General features: G+C 41.1%; 1 protein-coding gene across 6 annotated transcripts in view; it reads left to right on the top strand.

Annotated features, from left to right (window-relative positions):
- Nucleotides 1–18,986, top strand: part of gria4a (glutamate receptor, ionotropic, AMPA 4a) — a 127,448-nt gene that overhangs the window by 57,972 nt on the left and 50,490 nt on the right. For 5 of the 6 annotated variants that reach the window (XM_030109466.1, XM_030109461.1, XM_030109464.1 and 2 more), the window contains exons 8-13: nt 327–494; nt 1,342–1,446; nt 2,403–2,513; nt 11,509–11,715; nt 13,329–13,544; nt 14,090–14,250. In XM_030109466.1, the coding sequence (XP_029965326.1) occupies nt 327–494; nt 1,342–1,446; nt 2,403–2,513; nt 11,509–11,715; nt 13,329–13,544; nt 14,090–14,250 (968 nt within the window). Of the gene's footprint in view, nt 1–326; nt 495–1,341; nt 1,447–2,402; nt 2,514–4,958; nt 5,156–11,508; nt 11,716–13,328; nt 13,545–14,089; nt 14,251–18,986 lie in introns of those variants that run through there. The other variant, XM_030109467.1, reaches the window with a different exon arrangement.

Here is an 18,986-nt window from a genome sequence, read left to right as displayed (position 1 = left end):
CAGTAAAGAGATGAATGGAAAAAGAAAAAAAAAACCATGATCTATTACTTGCAGTTATGTGGCCGCACATGGTTTGAAAAATATTAGACTGGACATTCATCCCCTTGACGTCGGACTCACTTCCCAAATAGTGGCTCATGAAATATGCAGCACAATAATTTTAATACTGTTCCTTCATCGAGAGTTTTCTCTGTCGCAATTTAAAATGAAGCGTATGATCAACCTGATTCACAGAGCGCTGTGCGTCGTTAATAATTAGTTTTACTTTGTAAGCTTCCAAGTTTGGAAGTTTTGAAACTTTTATGTCTTTCTCTCTCGTTTTCCAGTATACCTCATCTCTAACTTACGATGGCGTTCTCGTCATGGCCGAGGCCTTCCGCACCCTTCGCCGTCAGAAAATTGACATCAGTCGTCGTGGCAACGCTGGCGACTGCCTGGCCAATCCCGCTGCTCCCTGGAACCAAGGCATAGACATGGAGCGCGCGCTGAAACAGGTCAGCGCCGGTCTGGTGTCAGCTTGTCGAGCTCGCTATGAACAGATTGGCAAAGGCTTAAACAGATGTTCACAAATTCACAAACACACAAACTTAGTGTAGCAATCGCCAAAACAGGTGGTGTGACAAAAGGATAACACACTGCAGGAACCCATGCTGATGTCTGGGAGGTTTAGATTCTTGACTTGTTGAACTTGTGCTTCTTTCATTTGTCAGATTCTTAAACTGACTTGACTCTCTTATTGCAATGCTCATCATTAATGACAGAGAAATTCAATTGCAAATAATTATCATTAATTTATGGTGGGACTTGAAACTAACCAGGATGTGTGACTTTGAGAAAAAAGACACGTAATATATGATTTATTACTAAACTAAGAAAAAGTTCAGTATTCATGTTTGTCACAAGATTCCCAATGTGAGGCGAACTATTTAGTGTGTACTGTCGTACTCATATTACAGTTTCACTCTTTTCTCTGCTGTTGCGCCCTGAAAATAGTTGTCTGTGTAAATACCAACTGACTGGCCACCAACTCCTGTTTTCACTGACAACAATGGATCCATACTTCTAACAACTGTAACTCCAAATCTGTTCATGATAGAGATATAGAGCTTTGCACAAGTCATTACAGCAGCTACAGTGATGTACATCGTAAAAAAAACATAAGAGTGCTCAATTGCTGACTTTAAACATAATACATCTGAATATATTCTTCATCATAGGACGGTTGAAGAAATAGGGCTGATGTTAAATGTTGCTTTTCCAAGTGTGTAACATTTTTTTGGATGTATTCCTTGTATTTATTTCTTTGTTTCATTATTAATATTACTGTTACTATATTTCCAGGTGCGCATTCAGGGCCTGACGGGGAATATTCAGTTTGATCACTATGGTCGGAGAGTGAATTATACCATGGATGTGTTTGAACTGAAGAGCAACGGACCACGAAAGGTAGGCTTTCCTCAGAACGAACAACAACGATAAACGACGCAAGGAAATGTCATGTTACTGTAATCTGATTGTGGATGTAAGTCTGAAAGGCAAAGTTAAAACACTAAAACAAGATGAACTATCAAGCCAGCCAATGTGTTTTTCAGCTTTTAATTCACTTTTTTTTAATCATGAACAAAAAGATGTGAAGTGATTATCGTGGTTCAGAGACACCAGTTTTCCTATTCCGTCCTCATCACAGAAATAATCATTTACTCCATAATCATTTGCATAATTCTTAATTATTGGCAATCTTTTTCAGTCGCAGATAACTTCAGATAACTGCTCTGACACAAAATAAAAAATAAAAAAATCACAGCTTGTGACTTAATGACTTTTTGGAGTGTACATTAGAGAGCGGCTCGCAGACAACCTGGGGGTGCATAAAAACATCTGAGCTGATGTCAGTGAGAACAGTTTGCACATAATCAGTCTCAGCAACAGCAAAAAGTTGGACAATAAGGTTGAGTTGCGCCAAGAATTTCTCCTCACTGGAGGAAAAAAAAAACATATATGTTGCACCAATAATAAAGAACTAACATCATGTTCCAGCATCTGAATTGTTCCTTTGACAGCAATGTGTGTTTATTGAGGGTTCTGGGCTCACGCTCAATATCTCTCAATATCTTCTACCGTTCCAATGGGAAATTTGCTGAAACGCGATCACTCTGTTGACTTTTTTATTTTTCACTCGCTGTTCCTTTTCACCCGATCTCACGCCATCTGTTTCTTTTAGACTTTCTGTTTTATCTTCCCCATCTAGATTTTACTGTAAGCGTAGTGAATTTTATGTTTGTGTGAATTCTGCCGGAGTAAAATTGATTGAAAATCTCTAAAAATATATTTCTTCTCGCCGTTCTCATTTATATTCTCTCTCGCCGTTTCTCTCTTCCCCCGTCCCTCTCTGTTTACCTCAGATTGGCTACTGGAATGACATAGATAAACTGGTCCTGGTCCAGAATGAAAATTCTCTGTCCAATGACAGCTCGGCGACGGAGAACCGGACAGTCGTAGTGACAACCATCATGGTAATGTACCCTCCGCCTGCTTTTACCTTTATCCTCTCTCTGGGGTCTGTTTTATGTATGGAAGACGCTGCTATTCAGCAAAAACATCCCTGCGATTCAGTAATCATCCTCAGTATTTGAACTTTTATGAGTGTAATATCGCCTTCAAATTTGAAGTAATATACAAATCTATATCTCATCTGTTTTTATTATTTTTTTGTAGCCAATCAGTTTATTCTTTTAACAGAGGAAGTCCCTGCTTTGTATCTCCATCTGTTACAAAACAAACCACCATAATGTGATTAATAAATCACCTTTTAATAAATGACCTTTTAATTGCAGAGAATCTAGAAGAGCTTCTGTGCAACATCAGCAGTCATTAATGCACCAAACTACCCCATCCAAGATGAGAAGAGCAACACACATCCCTTTCATTCCTGAGTGGAATCTGATTTAATGCAGTTAAATGTCACTGAGTTTGTACTGAGTACTTTTCATTGAGTACAATTCCTCAAACTTTTGTACTTGATTACAAATTTTAAGTATTTTTAGCTTTAATTTTACAATAAACAGCCTAATTGCTGCTAAAAAAAAACCATTTTCACCCGACACCTATTGGACCAACTAACTCACAGCTGGCTAAAGAAACGTTAAGACGAGCATCTAATACAAGAAGGAAGAGTAGTGAGCGAATGCATAGCTTCACAGAAAGATTCATTTCATTAAAATATTATGCAAACAAGTATTTGGAATGTCCACTGCAGTGCAAAATGAGAAGATTTAATACATCCAGTGTGTCTGGTTTGGTTATTGTCCATGATTTGTATCCCCTGTAAAACTCTCATGACCAGACGATCTGGCTGCGTATCCGTTTGGAGTTTCACTAATGACCTGGCTCAACGTCCACTGGACAATGTTGACACTGAATGTTTGTCAGCAGCAACGTCTATAAAATAGTTGATATCGGAGGCCTGCGAGACACATTCTTTTTACACTTACAATAAAAGTGTCATACAGCCACTACAGAGGGACTGAGAAGCCGATGTTGGACCCCCCCAGCTCAAGTTAACAGTGGGCGTTGTCCAACTACTCTGAAGTTCGCAGACTGTTAGCTGAGTGTGAGGCTGGAGGCGACCTCCCCTGGGGGCCTTTTAACATTCATTCAGAGATAGAAAGTCAGGTGAAGAACAAGAAAGTCATACATCAGACTTTTTTTCCCATTAAGAAAAATGGAGTTTAAAATGGATGAGCTGTACGAGTTGAGGAGCGCTCTCGCAGCAAAGCCAGGAGGGAGTGGCACTGGTCCAGCTGGAAGATTACACTAATGTCTAATTAGTAGGCAAATCTAAAACTGACCTCAGATCACCATTTCCAAGTGACCTCAGTCCAGTCTCTCCTAATGGCTTCCACATAGACACCGCACTGCAGCCCTCTTTAATTATTCCTCTTTTTACTACAAACAAGGATAAAGGGGGGGATAATCGGTAGATTTGTGCACATCCTCTGCTTACATGTGATTTCACTTCACCCATCTGCAGCCTTTTTATGGTGGCCATCCCCTTCCTGTAAAGGCAATCAGTCTAATTCAATTGGGCATGCAAAATGATGCAAGTGAAAGCAACTCAAAAGACTAATTTCAGCCTGGAGATAAAACAAGCCACAGATGCTTGAGCTTTGGTAATTTAGCATTTTCTCTGAAGACACATTACTTCATCCACCAAACTCAGAAATGTGACAGAAATATCTGTAATTGTACTTCCAGTAGCGCTGATGCAGATACCTACAAGCGGCTTGAGGTGTAGATTTGACACAGCAGAAGTCGACAGTGCCTCCAGTGGCCGCAAGAACGATTAGCGCGGTGGAGCCAGCCCAGGAGAGAACAACCACACACGCTGCTGTAAAGAGTTAAACAAAGAAGGAATTCAGCCGGATTACACGTCCCCTGTGATGGCTTCACCTTCAGACATACACATCTTCAACACTCACCACTTCAACACAACAGGGTTTAAGGCCTGGAGTCAGAGCCAAGAAGAGCCAATAGAAAATACATCAACAGGTTGAGTTGAATAAAGTGACAAATTCTACGTTGCAGTATGTGTACACTATGCTAATATGCTGTTAGAATATGTTTGAATGTTGTTGATATATTCTAACAAGGCTGCTTTTATGGCTTATATTGTGTTTGTCATTGTATCCATACAGTGTTTCTGTATATTAATCCTGTTTCCAGAATCTGTCATCAGACTTTTTCCCAACATTTCTATCGTCTCTTTGGTTCTGTGTCTGTCCGTCTTGTTGTTTCTTCCTAACTGGACTCATCTCTCCACCCTTCCCCACACGTCTCGTTTTCCTTTTTTTTTTTTTTTTTTTATCCTCCTCGTCTGCACTCCTTGCATATTTCTCTGTGGATGGTGACCTCAGCAGGCCTTGACTAATGTTAGCTCAGCCACCTCCTCCTCTTTGCAGCCTCTGATGATGAGGAAGCCTCTGCTGCGACACTGATGCCGAGTCTGCAGGCAGAGGAAAGGGACTGAAATGCAGACTCACCTGAGTGGCAGACCCTCGGGAAGCACTCAGAACAGACAGACCGAGTTTCTCTAAAGCTCTGCACCAAAACTTTCCTTTTGTTTCGCCTTTGTCTCCGTGTACTTTTTTGTTGCAAAGGCTGCTGTATTATTCTGATGTCAGTGATTTGCTATGAGGAGGTTTGCCCTGCAATAACGTCGACATGTAGCATTCAGAGGAGATCCATGGCCGCTGTGTTTCGGAGCTCGTGAAGCCTTTGAGTAACAATCCTCACTCTGCTCCTGTCCGCCTCCTGTGAGAGAAGCCACAGCTGGGTGAGAGCTGTGCGAGCGAGTCTGCAGCCTCCGTCAAGTTTTGACATTCAGCTGCACAGAACCACCAGAGTGTAGAACAGAGCTGCTAATTCCGATTCTTTACACTCCTTTTAAGGTCCCGACCATCTTGTCTGCTCGTGTGCTTGCAGGGGAAATCACCTCAGCAGAACCTTAAAGAAAAAGTGTCGTAGAATACCAGTTAATGTAAACTTTATGTGCATTTTGCACTGCGTTGCTTCTGATGCTGCTCCTCCACGATCGCCATTTTTCTGTGTCACTCTGTAAATCCACTCAGCTATTCCTCTTTGGTCACTTCCTCACGGCAGTTTTTGAGATCCAAAGCAAGGATTTCTGAGTCTTTACCGCCAAATGAAAAGTGTGAGAAGCACAAAGAAAGTCTCTCAATATGACTTTAGTGTTACTTTACATTACGATTGTTGTAAAAAGTATCTTATTAAAAAAAAAAAAAATCTCTCTAAAGTTCAGCAGTTACTCAGTCTTCAAGGATGTGCTGTTAACATTCATCGCCACCATCTAAATGACAAGTGAAAAGTCGCACGCCCATTTACACCATCGCAGAGACGCTACACTGAAGGCTCTTAAGATTTCACTCAATAGGAAGAATATGCACATGTGCTTTCACTCTGACACAACCTTTACAAACCCAGGGCTTTGATGGACATTGATTGCTCGGTGTGTTGCCATTAGCCTTCATTTAAGTACACGTCAAACCTAACGCTCCAGAACGCGACAGTGGCCTTCCATTAACTTTGAGCTCATAGGAATGCAGTTATAATATATAATATGACTTCTCTTCAGTTCACATCGACGTTCAAAGTTATTTCTGCGCCCATTAGGAGACATATACCTTCAGACATACATCGAGATTCACATGAGAAACTCCTGCTGGGAATGGGCATCCCCCAGACCCCGTGTTTGTCTGGGTACTGCTTTCTGCCACACCCCGCATGCTCCACATCACAGCGCTGATTGATTATCTGACTGATTACCGGGTGTGTTTCCCGCTGACTGATCAGTGACCTGCTCGTGCGGTGCGACAGCTTTTCGCGGCGCTCTGGCCCCTGAGTCCCCTCGTAAACCGTTTGATTCGGTGTCAGACGAACTGACACGGTGACTAACAGACTGCAGTGATGGACTGTGCCCGCTGGTCACTTCTCCACCGCCTGAACGCCCGACTGCCTGACTAACCGCTGAACTGCCCCTGCTCCCCTCATGGCTAAAGAGCTGGGAGATAATCACTGACTCACTGGCCAGATCTGTGACTGGATGGATGATTATGTACTGAAATTGCGGTAATTACTTAATAAATGAAGCGATTGACCAACTGACTGACTGAGGCAGGCTGTGACTAACTGGCCGCCTGGCTGTCCTCTCCGACCATCTGAAAGGACGGCCCGTGGGCTGATCGAATGTCTCGGTGGTCGGCTAACTTTGCTACGTGACAATCGGGCCCTTTTCAATGCGGGAGTGATGGAGCCTGCGGCTGGCAGGTCGGATGAATGAGTGGATGCGGAGGTGACTGTCCAGTTGGGTTTCCGTCTTTTACGCTCGCTGGCTAACTGGCTTACATAGCAAGTCCTGTCTGCCTTTTTGGCTCCAGTGTGGAGTGTTTCATGTCTTATCAGCTGCAACCATTTGCTTCTACAAAGCTGGTTTCCCTCTCTCACCCACCCATTCTCCCTCTGTCTTCTCAGCCCGTCTTCTCTCTGCTGCTCCTGCCCTTCCTGCAATTTTCTTTTTCCTATAGTTGCTCTTTCTTTTAATCTCTCCCTTTTTTTTCCTGTTTCGATCTTTCCCCCCTTTAGCGATCTCTGTTTGTATTCTGATCTGCTCCTTCATCTCTCTTCTGTAGTTTCTGCACTCCATATCCCACTCTCCTCATGCTTGTTTTTTCTCTCTCTTTCTCTCTCTCTCTCCAAAGCTTTTCTTGCTTTCTTTCAACATCCTAAATTTTGTTTCTTCTCGTCTCACCCAGTCCCAGTTCTTGCCATGGTCTGAGTCACCATGCCACATCAGGCAACACCCAAACACGATGCTTTTTTTTTTTTTTTTTTCCTTTTCCCAGCAGTAAATATGTGCACGAACATCTCGTACACTCACTCACAGCGCTGGCATCGCTACCTTCTCACCGTGACAAAAGCTTCTGGTGCAAACTGATAACAAACCTCAAATAGGCTTTAAAGTGACACACTGCCGCTGTTGCTGGAGCGCCCGCCGACATGCGTGTATCCGTACGTAGGTGTGTTTTCGCTCGCGCCATGCTAAAGTAGCCCTCTGTGATTTCACTTGACCTTGTAACTGAGATGAACGCATTCTGCTTAACACAAATTAAATGGATGATTCCCCAAGAGAGCCAATTATTTTAGAGGAAAAGCAAACCAGAAAAGCCTGAAGTGAACGTTTTCTGAAGGACAGTCCCTGATGAAGGAATACGCCGCTGTCCGCTGCGGGACTTGGTCAGCTATAGTCTGAGATGTGAGGACAAAGAATCAATATAGAGAACCTTGTTTGTGCTTCTGACTCATTTGGACCTGACAAGCGTTCAGCAGAAAAACATCCTTCATATTTTAGCAGTCAATGCAAAAAGTATAAATAGGTGTAGAAAAGGGCTTGTTAGCTGTGTAACGATGTGGCCCCTGGAGTGTGGACACCCCCGCCTAAACTTTGTTTTATGTACTAAACCAGGCGATCGACAAGAGCGGCACTTTTCAACCACTGAATATAAAATAAATGGGCAGTTTATCATTCTGTGTTATATCACCAACAATTAACGAATGCCGAGTTGTGTACATGCAACAGCTTAGCTTTCAAAGATAAAGCATGTAATCTTCCTATACGTGCAATAAAAGCTCAGTAAATAACTGGAGATATGTCATCGGCTTATTTTGCTTTGAAAACCAAAGAGTAAAAAAATGCAACGCAGATGCTGCTAAACTTACCACATCTTATCTATAGCTGCACAATGAACTTAAACTATAAAGTTTTTCTGTTAAAATCAAACCTTGGCCATGGACCGTATCATGTTTTTTTTTTTTTTTTGTTTTTTTTTTTTCCTGAAAAGAAATCCTGAAAAAAGGGACTAAGTGGAATTTCAAAGTGATTGAAGAAGGAAAACAAATGTTCAGCTTGAAACTGCTAAATTTGTATTGAGTCGCACTAGTCTATGTGGTACTGAGTCTTTCTTTTTACCGGATGACAAAATAATCTTACTGTAAAAATGACACCAAATTCAAAATGGACTTTTGACAACAGTTTGAAAAGAACGTGCCTAATGTAGCTTTTTTGTTTTTATTTTAATGGAAAATACAAATATCTTGTGGTAGCATCGTCACATCTTTTGTAATTAAAAAACATTGTACACTGGCTTGGTTGAAGACAAGTGCTTTGGTGCAGTGTAACCAAGTTGTGCATATATTTGAAAATATGTACAGGAAGATTCTTGACTCTGAATAAAATGATTATTTGATTGAAACTGTATCTAAATGTGCTGTTCGACTGGACATGTTTTTCACAGCCTCATGTTTTCTGGTGGGTTTTTTTTTTCCTCTTCTGTTCATGTCTCTGTGAATGTGTTGGAGGGAATTTTACTTGAAACTAGTTTGCTGTTCATTAACATTATGATTCATGTTGAGTCACTGCGATGAATGCCCCCAGAGCTGCTAATGTCTCTGATAATGACATTTTAGGGGGGAAAAACACACAAAAGAACTGATTTTTATGCAGATTTAGAATTGTGATGGAGGTGGAAGTGGCAGTGATAAAAATGGAGGGCGCTGTGCATCATGAATTAATAGCTTTTTTTCCTCATTTGTATTGTTTATTTTTAAAGAATTGTATTTGTTTTAACAAATCATTGACTAATGAGGAGATAATGGGCTTCGAGAAATGTGGCAATGCATTGTTTAAAGTGTTTTGGTCTATTTTAGTTTTTTTATATTTAACTTTGATTGTGTTCGATGTTTAAATATATTACTATTCATATTTTATTCATTTTGCTCTTGTTGCTAACTCTTAGAAATCACAGAACAAAGTTCAGTAAATGTAGAAACTTTTCATAAATGCTTAGCGTGTGTAGATTTTTCCCATTCATCTCATTTTGTGACCATGTGAAGTACGAGTTGAGTGTGTTACCGTAACTTGGATGACGACAGAGGTCTGCAACTTTTCTGAACAACACAGCTAGTTTTTTAAACCCTATAAAACCTTTCTAAGTCTGCATTTTTTTTTCAAAACAGCTAATAACTTCTCCATATAGTTCATGTTAAATATTCAAAAAATGTAGCTCAGCAAATACGCTTTCAAAAAAAAAAAAAAAAACAATTGAGAAACTAAGACGTTTTATTACTTTTCTAGCTGTCTGAGTCATTTTAAGCAAATAGCTAAATTGTTATCTCTTTTTGGATATTCCAGCAGTTTTAGCAAGTCTTTTAGTTTCCTGTTTTTAAAAGTTTTTAGCTATATAGCACTTCAAACATAAATATTTGTTTGCTAATATCACGCCACATATCAAACAGACAGATAAATTAGTATTCTTGTCAAAATGTTCTTTTCTTAGTTTTTTTTTGTTATAATTTATTCATGATAAACTTACTCTCTGTGAGTCTTAAGGCACTTTTGCTAACTCCTTGTTTATTGCACACAGTGAATAGTTTATAAAGTGAGAAAGAAATGGTTCTAATAGACTTTCAGATTAGACTTCATTCCAGACTATTAAATATTCTCATATTAAAGTGTCGTATTTCTCTCCTGGAATGTTAAGAATCCCTTTTGAAGATTATCTGCGGTTCAACAAAACAGAAATTAAGTTTATTTACTTGTAATTTGAGAGCTCCAGGGTGCTGCTACAAAAGGGCTGATAAGCCAGATGTGGCCCCAGAAGCAGGGGACGCAGATCCTCAGGCTGATGCCCTTTCGCAGAAATCCGATCAGAAAAGCAGCTGATCAGTACTTAATTTGAGTATCTTTAAAGCATGAGTCGTTTCTACATCCGGATCTAAATCAACACTGTGAAAATTAATGCAAATTTTTTCTTAAATCTCGTTTTAATTCTTATTCAAATAAATAGTTACATTTTAAGCTATTTGTTTGCCGGAGATAAAAAGGATTTATGTGTAAATCCAACATGTCTTGGTGGTTTTTGTCTGATCGCTCAGCTCGTATTGTGAGGATGCTCTAATCCGTCCGCCTGCCTGTTTCCGGGCGAGACTCGTTTTCACTGTAATTCAATTTCCTGGGCTGAAGATTCTTCTGTCGATTTCCCTCACTTCTGTGCGAGAATGATTTTATTGCTCATTTGATCGTTTTTGAAACTCGCCAATATGAAAGTCATCTGTGCTTAAACTGCTCTTTTTTCCCCAGGAACGCAAATCAATTTTCTGAATGAAAAACTAATCCCAGAATTTATCAGTTTTTTTTTTCTTTTATTATTGTTATTATTGTATTTGTTATCATCTTCAGACACTGTTTTGTAGCTTGAATGATATAAAAGCCTGTATGATTAATATGGTGAGATTAATCTTTGATTAAAAGAGTTTGATCAGGTTTTAATGGGCTTGTTTCAGTTGGATTACAGGGTGAGCAGCCTCAGGCGTAATACCACAACTCACCGCTCCTGTCACTCATCTGTCTGGGCGCGTGCACGTGCGTGTGCATGTTGCATGCATTTGTTTTTTGTCCCTTTCCCAGTTACCCCCACCTTCATGTTCAGTCTCTCTTTTTGCTCTTCATTACTTCAGGTACAGAAATCACTCCACCTCCTACGGCACAATTATTAAAGCAGCACTCTTCCTCTTCTCTCACCTCAGTGTTTCTGTTTTCTTCATCATTTCTCTCTTCTCAGCATTTTTGTTGCACTAAGTCAAGTCAAGGTCCCAGTGGAGTCATGCAGAGTCAGATGGAAGCATAAAAAACAAGGCTGTGGAAGCCAGAAACACCAGATTTAAAAACATCTAGCTCAGACATGTAGCCTTTTTAAAACTACTTTTCACATTTTGTCTTCTTTGTTTTGTTTTTTTTTTTCTTCTTCAGTTTTATGACATCTGTATTTGTTTTCAGCAAAAAAAAAAGGTCTTCCTTGTTTATTCTCTCCAGACAAACTGCTGGTTTCTCATGTTCCTCCAAACAGTTGTGTTTGTCCCCTTATGCTGGTTTTGTAGGAGGGTCCTTATGTGATGCTGAAGAAGAATTGGGAGCTTTATGAAGGCAATGACCAGTATGAGGGCTACTGTGTGGACTTGGCCTCGGAGATCGCCAAACACATCGGGATCAAATACAAGATCTCCATCGTTCCAGATGGGAAGTACGGAGCCAGGGATCCAGAGACGAAGATCTGGAACGGCATGGTGGGAGAGCTGGTGTACGGGGTAAGGACGGGACACGGAGCTGCTTTTAATGTTACAGATTTACACATACAGCTAGAAAAAAGTGCAAAATCCTTGAAAAGTTCTTTATATATAATAATACAAGAGTTCATGTGATTTTAAAAAGTATTCAAATTTTACAGTTTGAAACTAATTATGTGCAAAATGAACACCTTGTTTTCTTTTTAGGCTTTTATGATTTTTTTTTTTCAAATGTATTTCTTTTGGATGTAATTTTTAAAAACCAGACATATTGATATGTTTCAACATATCCACAACAAACAGTTTTGTCTTATGTAGTTCTACATCTTAACTCTGCATACTACAACTACTTACCAAGTACTACAACTACTAGTAATCAGTAATTGTAATATCAGTCCGTTATCAATTATCAAGAACTCATAAGTCAGCAGACCAGAGCTGCACATGTGTGCTTTATGCTCTCTAGGCTGAATAAAATCAACATATTTCTGGCAGCTGAATTAAAACCGTGTAATCTTTGTTTATATCTTATGTACTGTGAGATTATCATGCCACACTACAGTTGGGAAGTACTCAAATTAATGCGGTACGCAGTACGTATCCCTGCCTCCAGCTCTGAGTGTCCTTAGCTGTGTTGTCAGTTTCCTGCAGAGACGCGGTGTCATGAGAGGTTCACTCATTTCCTGAAAAATTGTCCAAGCGGGCTAATTATGCCGCGGACTTCCATGCAAAGTCAGACATTTCGCATTATAGCCCGAACGCCAACTTTATCAACATGCTGGAGACGATGTCAGCCGTCACTTTGAGGGAGAGTGAAAGACGTTGCCGCAGAACAGCAGCGGAATTAATTACCTCCAGAATCCATCGTGGAATGTGACACAGCAGAACCGCTGCATTGACTAATCGGGTTTGATTTGCTCCGAACTCTCGAGAGTCCTTTCTGATCACTCTTCTGCCAATCTTCCACCGCTTTAAGAACGTACATATGTCACATCGTGGCTCTGTGTCTGTTGGATCCCTTCATTGTGTTTCTGGTCTCCGGCTCTCTGGCTTTCATTTATTTCATCTGTTTGTGTTGCGGGATGAGTTGTGGGGGTTTTTGATATTCCCTTGCACTCTCATCTGTTTCATTTCCACATCACTTCTGATCTCCTTGTCTTTCTTGTGCTGTTTTCTTTTTTCCCCTCCTTCTTCTATAACGTCTTCACTTCATGTAGCAAAACGCCGCTTCAGATGTTGTGTAAATGCATGCAGCTATTCAGGGGGGAAAAAAAAAGTCCGTGGTTTAAATGAATAGATTTTTTCATCCCTCGATGGATTTTGCATGGGTGTGCTGTGCATGCCTGCTTGGCTATGCAAATGTGCGTGAGACCTTGCTGACTAATTAAAATTCTGGATGTGTCACTTTCATGCCTACGTACTGTATGAATTACTCCTCTGTTATTCTGCTTTTTGCTCTCCCTTCTCTCTTTCCTCCTCATTTCACCTGAAAACCATCACTCTCTGGGCGTCTTTGACTTTAAACATGAACCAGTGATTTCACCCATGTGTTGCTTCACAGACGTTGCTGAAAATCATCCGTTATAATGCAGGAGAACTGAACTATCTCCTCCCGCCTGCCCTCCACTTTGCAGAAAGCAGAAATCGCAGTGGCACCACTGACCATCACACTCGTAAGAGAGGAGGTGATCGACTTCTCCAAGCCTTTCATGTCACTGGGAATCTCCATCATGATCAAAAAGCCCCAGAAGTCAAAACCGGGCGTCTTCTCTTTCCTGGACCCGCTGGCCTACGAGATCTGGATGTGCATTGTGTTTGCTTACATTGGAGTCAGCGTCGTGCTGTTTCTGGTAAGTGATCGCAAGTACAAATCGGCACCGAAGCTCATGTACAAGACTGTAACAGTAGATTTATTGAAGACTGCGGTTTCAGGGATGAAAGGGTACATCTCATGTTTAAGTTGAAGGGAAATGTATTCCTGAGCCAGTGAGGTGTCGCGCATGCAGTGTCCCATTTTTTTGTAATAATAACCTTTCTCATTTTTAGCAACATATTGCAATAATCTGATATTATTCACCCTCTCTCACCAATATGAAAAAAAAGCTTCAAAACAAAAGCAACAAGCAGATGAAGCATCATGATCCCTGTCAAGGGGGTCACCGGGAAAAAAACACCCTCAAGGACAGCAATATATGTGAGACTAAGACATTCACAAGACCACAACAACACAACTCTTGAGTGTCTGAAACATTCAAGGCAACATTTCATGGCAGAAGCAGAGAGAGAGAAAGCCTTCAGTTTCCTTTATCTATTGTCATAATGGTAAAATAAATGTTCATGTCTGCTGTTTTTGCTTCAGTCTGCCTTGACCCGTTGCTTTCCTCTGTCGTGTCAGGTGAGCCGCTTCAGCCCGTACGAATGGCACGCCGAGGAGCCGGAGGAGGGGGCCACCGAGGCGGGCCCCACCGACCAGCCCCCCAATGAGTTCGGCATCTTCAACTCCCTGTGGTTCTCGCTGGGCGCCTTCATGCAACAGGGCTGCGACATTTCACCGCGGTGAGTAAGCGAAGCGATGTGCACGAGACGGCTCGTCGCGGCGAGGGAGGAAGAGATAGTATTGGAGGCAGTGTGGCGAATGTGCGCGTGGGCTGGAGGAGTGCATGTGTGCCTTTCTAACTGTCTGTGATGTTGGAGTCCTGTAGTATTTAGGCAGAGTGATTCAGTTTGTTGACAATGTGAATCAGCGCTTGTAGCACTCCTCTGGCTTTTATGGGACTCGGCTGAGATGCCAAGAACGACTCGGGCCGACGCGCTCAGAGAGACGACAAAATATGCACAAACACAAAAACATAGAAGCGAGAATAAAAACACCTGCGCGCGGTCCAGTGGCCGTGTCCATCCGGGGTCTGTTATGGTGGAAGATTTAGCAGTTTTCTAGGTGTGTATGAATTTTTTATGCAACTGAAGAGGCAGAGTCCAGCTGTATTTTTAGAATATTTATAAGAATATGCCATTTTATTATTGATAACCTGAGAATGCAGTTTAGTGAAATATTCATAGCCAGCATCCTGAAGACCTTAGGGGAGCAAATCTAAAGAGAGGAGCAGCGGGGAGAGCTTCACACCAAAACAAATGAAACAGGAGTGATAGATAATGAGAAGGCAGGAGCGGTTGTGCCTGAGAGATATATTAGAAATGACTGTCCATGTATGTGAATGAAAACTTCTCCATTCATCACGTCCGTGGAGATGAAGCGGTCAGTGAGTCACGTTGGGGTGTGGGACGAAGACTGATCATTTCGAATTCAGTTACTAAGAATACAAATATACAAGGTTTCTGTGTCTGTCTGTGTCTTGACTAGTTAAAAATTATTTACCACAAAATGGAGTAAACTTCGGTAATCACATGATATCACATGACTCCATTTGCTATATTTACAATTGGGTTTTTTTCTCCTCATCGTGCCTTATTTTGTATGTTTTTTTGTTTTGTTTTGTTTTTTTTAACAAGAAACCACATTGAGAAGGGAATAACTGGAGTTTAAAACATTTTTTGGATTGGAAATTTAACAGTGTAACAGGCATGGAAGCCCCAGGCCTGAAACTAAAGACTTCATCAGTTTGACAACAGCTATTTTGCAGCCCAGTTACTGGCCGAACTTTCAGTGTTCAGACAAAAGTCAGAATTACTTAACTGATAAGTTTTTCGGAACTGTTCCTGAGGTGTGTTTTCTTTATGATCGGCAGTGCCACTTCAGAGGATGAGCTCAAGTGTGTGCTCCAGCTCGCTTTCCTCTCTTTAAGTGAAAGAACAAAAGTTTCTCGCCGGCTAGCCAAACTTCACTTTCTTCCTCCTTCCCTTTTGCTCTTCTGCCCTTCTCCGCCGCTCTTTCATCCATCTCTTTCACACTCGCTCCTTTTCCTTCTCCCCCTCCAGACACCTGTCTTCTCCTCTCCTCCCCACTTTGCTGTGACTGACAGGCCAATTCTAGCCCAAATGCACAGAATGGAAAGCGCTCACACCAGCTGCACTCACACGCATTTAAAAGCTCGCTGTCATGCAGGGCGTGCACGTGAACACGCAGATGCCGGCGCACGCTAACTCTACTTATAGAACCAAAAAAGAAAAAAAAAAAACAACAATCCAACACACACATGCTGATCCCGCTTCACTCTCCGGCTCTGTGCATAAGATACGCCTGTCATGGCGATAATGCGATAGTTAGCACGAAGCCGGTGTCCGTCACATAACTCACAAGGTCCTGTCACTTCCAATACTGCAGGATTTCCCTACAGACCAAGATTACTGCAGACACGAACGCGTGATTATTTTCATACAATGAGAAATCTGTCACTGATCTAGTTTCTTTCTACTTTTCCATTCTGAACTTTTCAGACAGGACCGGATTTTTCAATGTAAATCAAAGTCAGGCTCCTCTCATCAATTTATCATGTCGATCCTCTGATGTCTGAAGTGTTTAGGCTTTAGGTTGTTTTGTGATAAACCGTATTACAGGAACTGCTGCTGCAGTCCGTGGTGTCTCCCATACAGCAAATGGATGGGAAAATGTAGCAGACGTGAATATGCAATCTCTTTTGTGTACACAGCCAAGCTTTTGAGGCGAACATATCCTAATTAAAATGTCGAGAGTATGGAGTCGCAATTGAATGAGTGACTCTTAATAAGCCAAAGAAGGAAGAGAAGAGATTCTAAACACAGCAGCATGTATCAGTGATACACAACAAACCTACTTCACTACTGTAAAGATAAATACCAGTAAAATGTTGATGTTTTCTCAATGTGTTATAACTGGTCACTTTATTTTTTTCATAACTTTGTTGTCATTATTTACCCTTACACCATGAACATCCATCAAATCCATCACACAACCACACATGCTTACATTCAATTCTGGCATATTATTTCACCTAAAAGGTGGTTTTTTTATTTACTGTGGAAGGTATTTGGGGACACATGGAGAACATGCAAACACTACCCTATCTCCACAACACTGTGTTGCTTCATGCAATCATTCATTTCTTAATTCATTCTGCGTTCTTATCTTATTTTATTTTATTTTTTTTTCTCGCAGTATTACTAAGCATCTGATATTAGTAAGCAGCAATAATAAGTGTTTATTTCATTGATGCTTCCAGGACTATCAGTCTAGAAGTGGCTTGTTCGCAAGAAAATTTTGTAACATATCAAAATTCCCCATATGCGCTCTGAGGCCTGTCAGAAAATACTCTAACGTTGAGTACGTGTGTGTACACAGCAGACAAACGGTTTATTGCCTTATAAAATATAAAACTGGTTTGCAACATTTGTGGCTTCAGAGGACCAATACTTTTGTCAGAAGGGAGCCTATATTTTGTCCAGTGAGCGTCGAGGCACTTACACCATTGTGATGGGGAGTTTTATAATCACGGAGGAAGCACTCATCTATTTAATCTGTCACGCCTCTGCTCACTCTTCTGTTTAGCCGAAGCTTCTGCTGCTGAGTGACTGAGCAACGCCGCGTTACAATCATCGTCACACGTGTTAGTTCTTACCCTCCTCCTACGTACCTTTTTAACCTTACCTCCTCCTCAACATTGACCTGGAGCTGCTGATTGTACTGAAGGACTCTGAAGGAGGAGAAATTTGCTGTCGTCACTACGAATCTGCCTTGATGTGAGCTCAAGTGCCTGCTAAAGGGAAAAGGGAATCTGTACTATGTGCGTCTTCTCTTTTATACAGTTTTGTTGTTGTTGTTGTTGTTTTTTTTTTTCTGTTCTCGATATGGTGCTTAAAGTTCCTTGCCTTCAGTGTGTCACCAGCAGGATTATTGTGCATTTGACATTAAACTAATCTTGAATCCAACCTGTCTTCACAAACCATCCCACCACTTAAAATTGGGATTGCAGACAGAGATGAGAAACCACAAGTCGAAAAACATAATGTGATACTGGTCAAGGAGCACGACGGTTACCAGAGTCACTGATCAAGGGATGAAATGAGCCTTCTTGCCAGGCTTTTAGCCATAAAGTCATGTGATGGATGAGCTTTTGCGACAATGTGCTTTGCCAAAGTACTATATCATGTCCAGGGAAAAGGAGATGTGTCATGCATATCATATTGTCATATCATTTTTCTATCCCCCTCTTTCATTTTCTTTTATCGTCCCCTTTTCTTGTTCACCTTTTGCAAGCATGAAAAATCGTAATGGGAACAGCAGCAGAAATATGCTACAGCTGCAGCAGTCATATGATGGATTTAGTGCTGCGCTGCTCGTTAAATTTTACTTTTACTCTAAACATTGCTCCTTTCAGAATGCTGCCACATTACCCTTGTCACACTTTCTGACATTTTAACATCATAACTTTGCTTAGCTTGTTTAACTTTAGTGGTGTGGCGGAGGCAATCAACAAGGACTTCAAGATGTGAATTCTACTCTTTTTTCAAGAATGTTAATTAGAGTTATGTTGATGCCATGTAGTCCATCCAGGAGACGCTGGGTAGGTCACAGGCCCATCACAGGGCAAACAACGAGACAGACAACCGTTCACATCCACGGATGATTAAGGATCATCAGTTAACTTCATTGCATCAATTAACCTGGAGGAAACCAGAGCACCGGGATGTCCCATGTGTCCCCTGGATTTGAACCCACAACCCTTTCTTGCTATGAAACTAGAGGACTTCACCACCAACCGTGCAATAGATAGAGCTCAAAGTAAACCATATCTTCAGTAGCATTTAAGTAATTTAACAATTAAGTGACTTTTTTCTGGAGTGTTTTCAATAGAACATTGATCAAACTAACTGTGTTTATCAACACATATTGACATTTAATTTGTTCACGCTGTTATTACTTCACAGCTGAGGTCCAAATGGCCCAAGTTACCAATCACATAATGTTAAGTCAGGTCAGTTAGTCAGCTTTAGAAAAAAGGACATTCCAGCTGGGAACTGGCATAGTTACTTCAAAAAACACAGCCACCTCTGGGACACAGGAAAAAAAGAGTTTATCCGCTCATACATGAAGCAAAAGGGAGATGAAACGAAGCATCGATGGTGAAATTTCTGTTCATACTGCTTTATATTCAGGCTCATTTGCTGCACCGCCCTGACTTTCTGCTGTTAAAAAATCTGACAGCTGTTAGAACCGTTGCTGCAAAGAGTCATATTTACAAATGGCAGGTCTGTTTCACTGATGTGGTGAGAGTGTGGTAGTTTATGCTTGGTTAAAAAAAAAAAAAAAAAAAGAAAAAAAAAACAATGACATGGAGGCAAGTGTGAATCTGAACTTT

The sequence above is a fragment of the Salarias fasciatus genome, chromosome 14 (genome assembly GCF_902148845.1).
Source record: "Salarias fasciatus chromosome 14, fSalaFa1.1, whole genome shotgun sequence".
NCBI lineage: Eukaryota > Metazoa > Chordata > Actinopteri > Blenniiformes > Blenniidae > Salarias > Salarias fasciatus.
The sequence above is the reverse complement of the archived record's forward strand: the minus strand, read 5'-3'. Positions and strand labels throughout refer to the sequence as shown.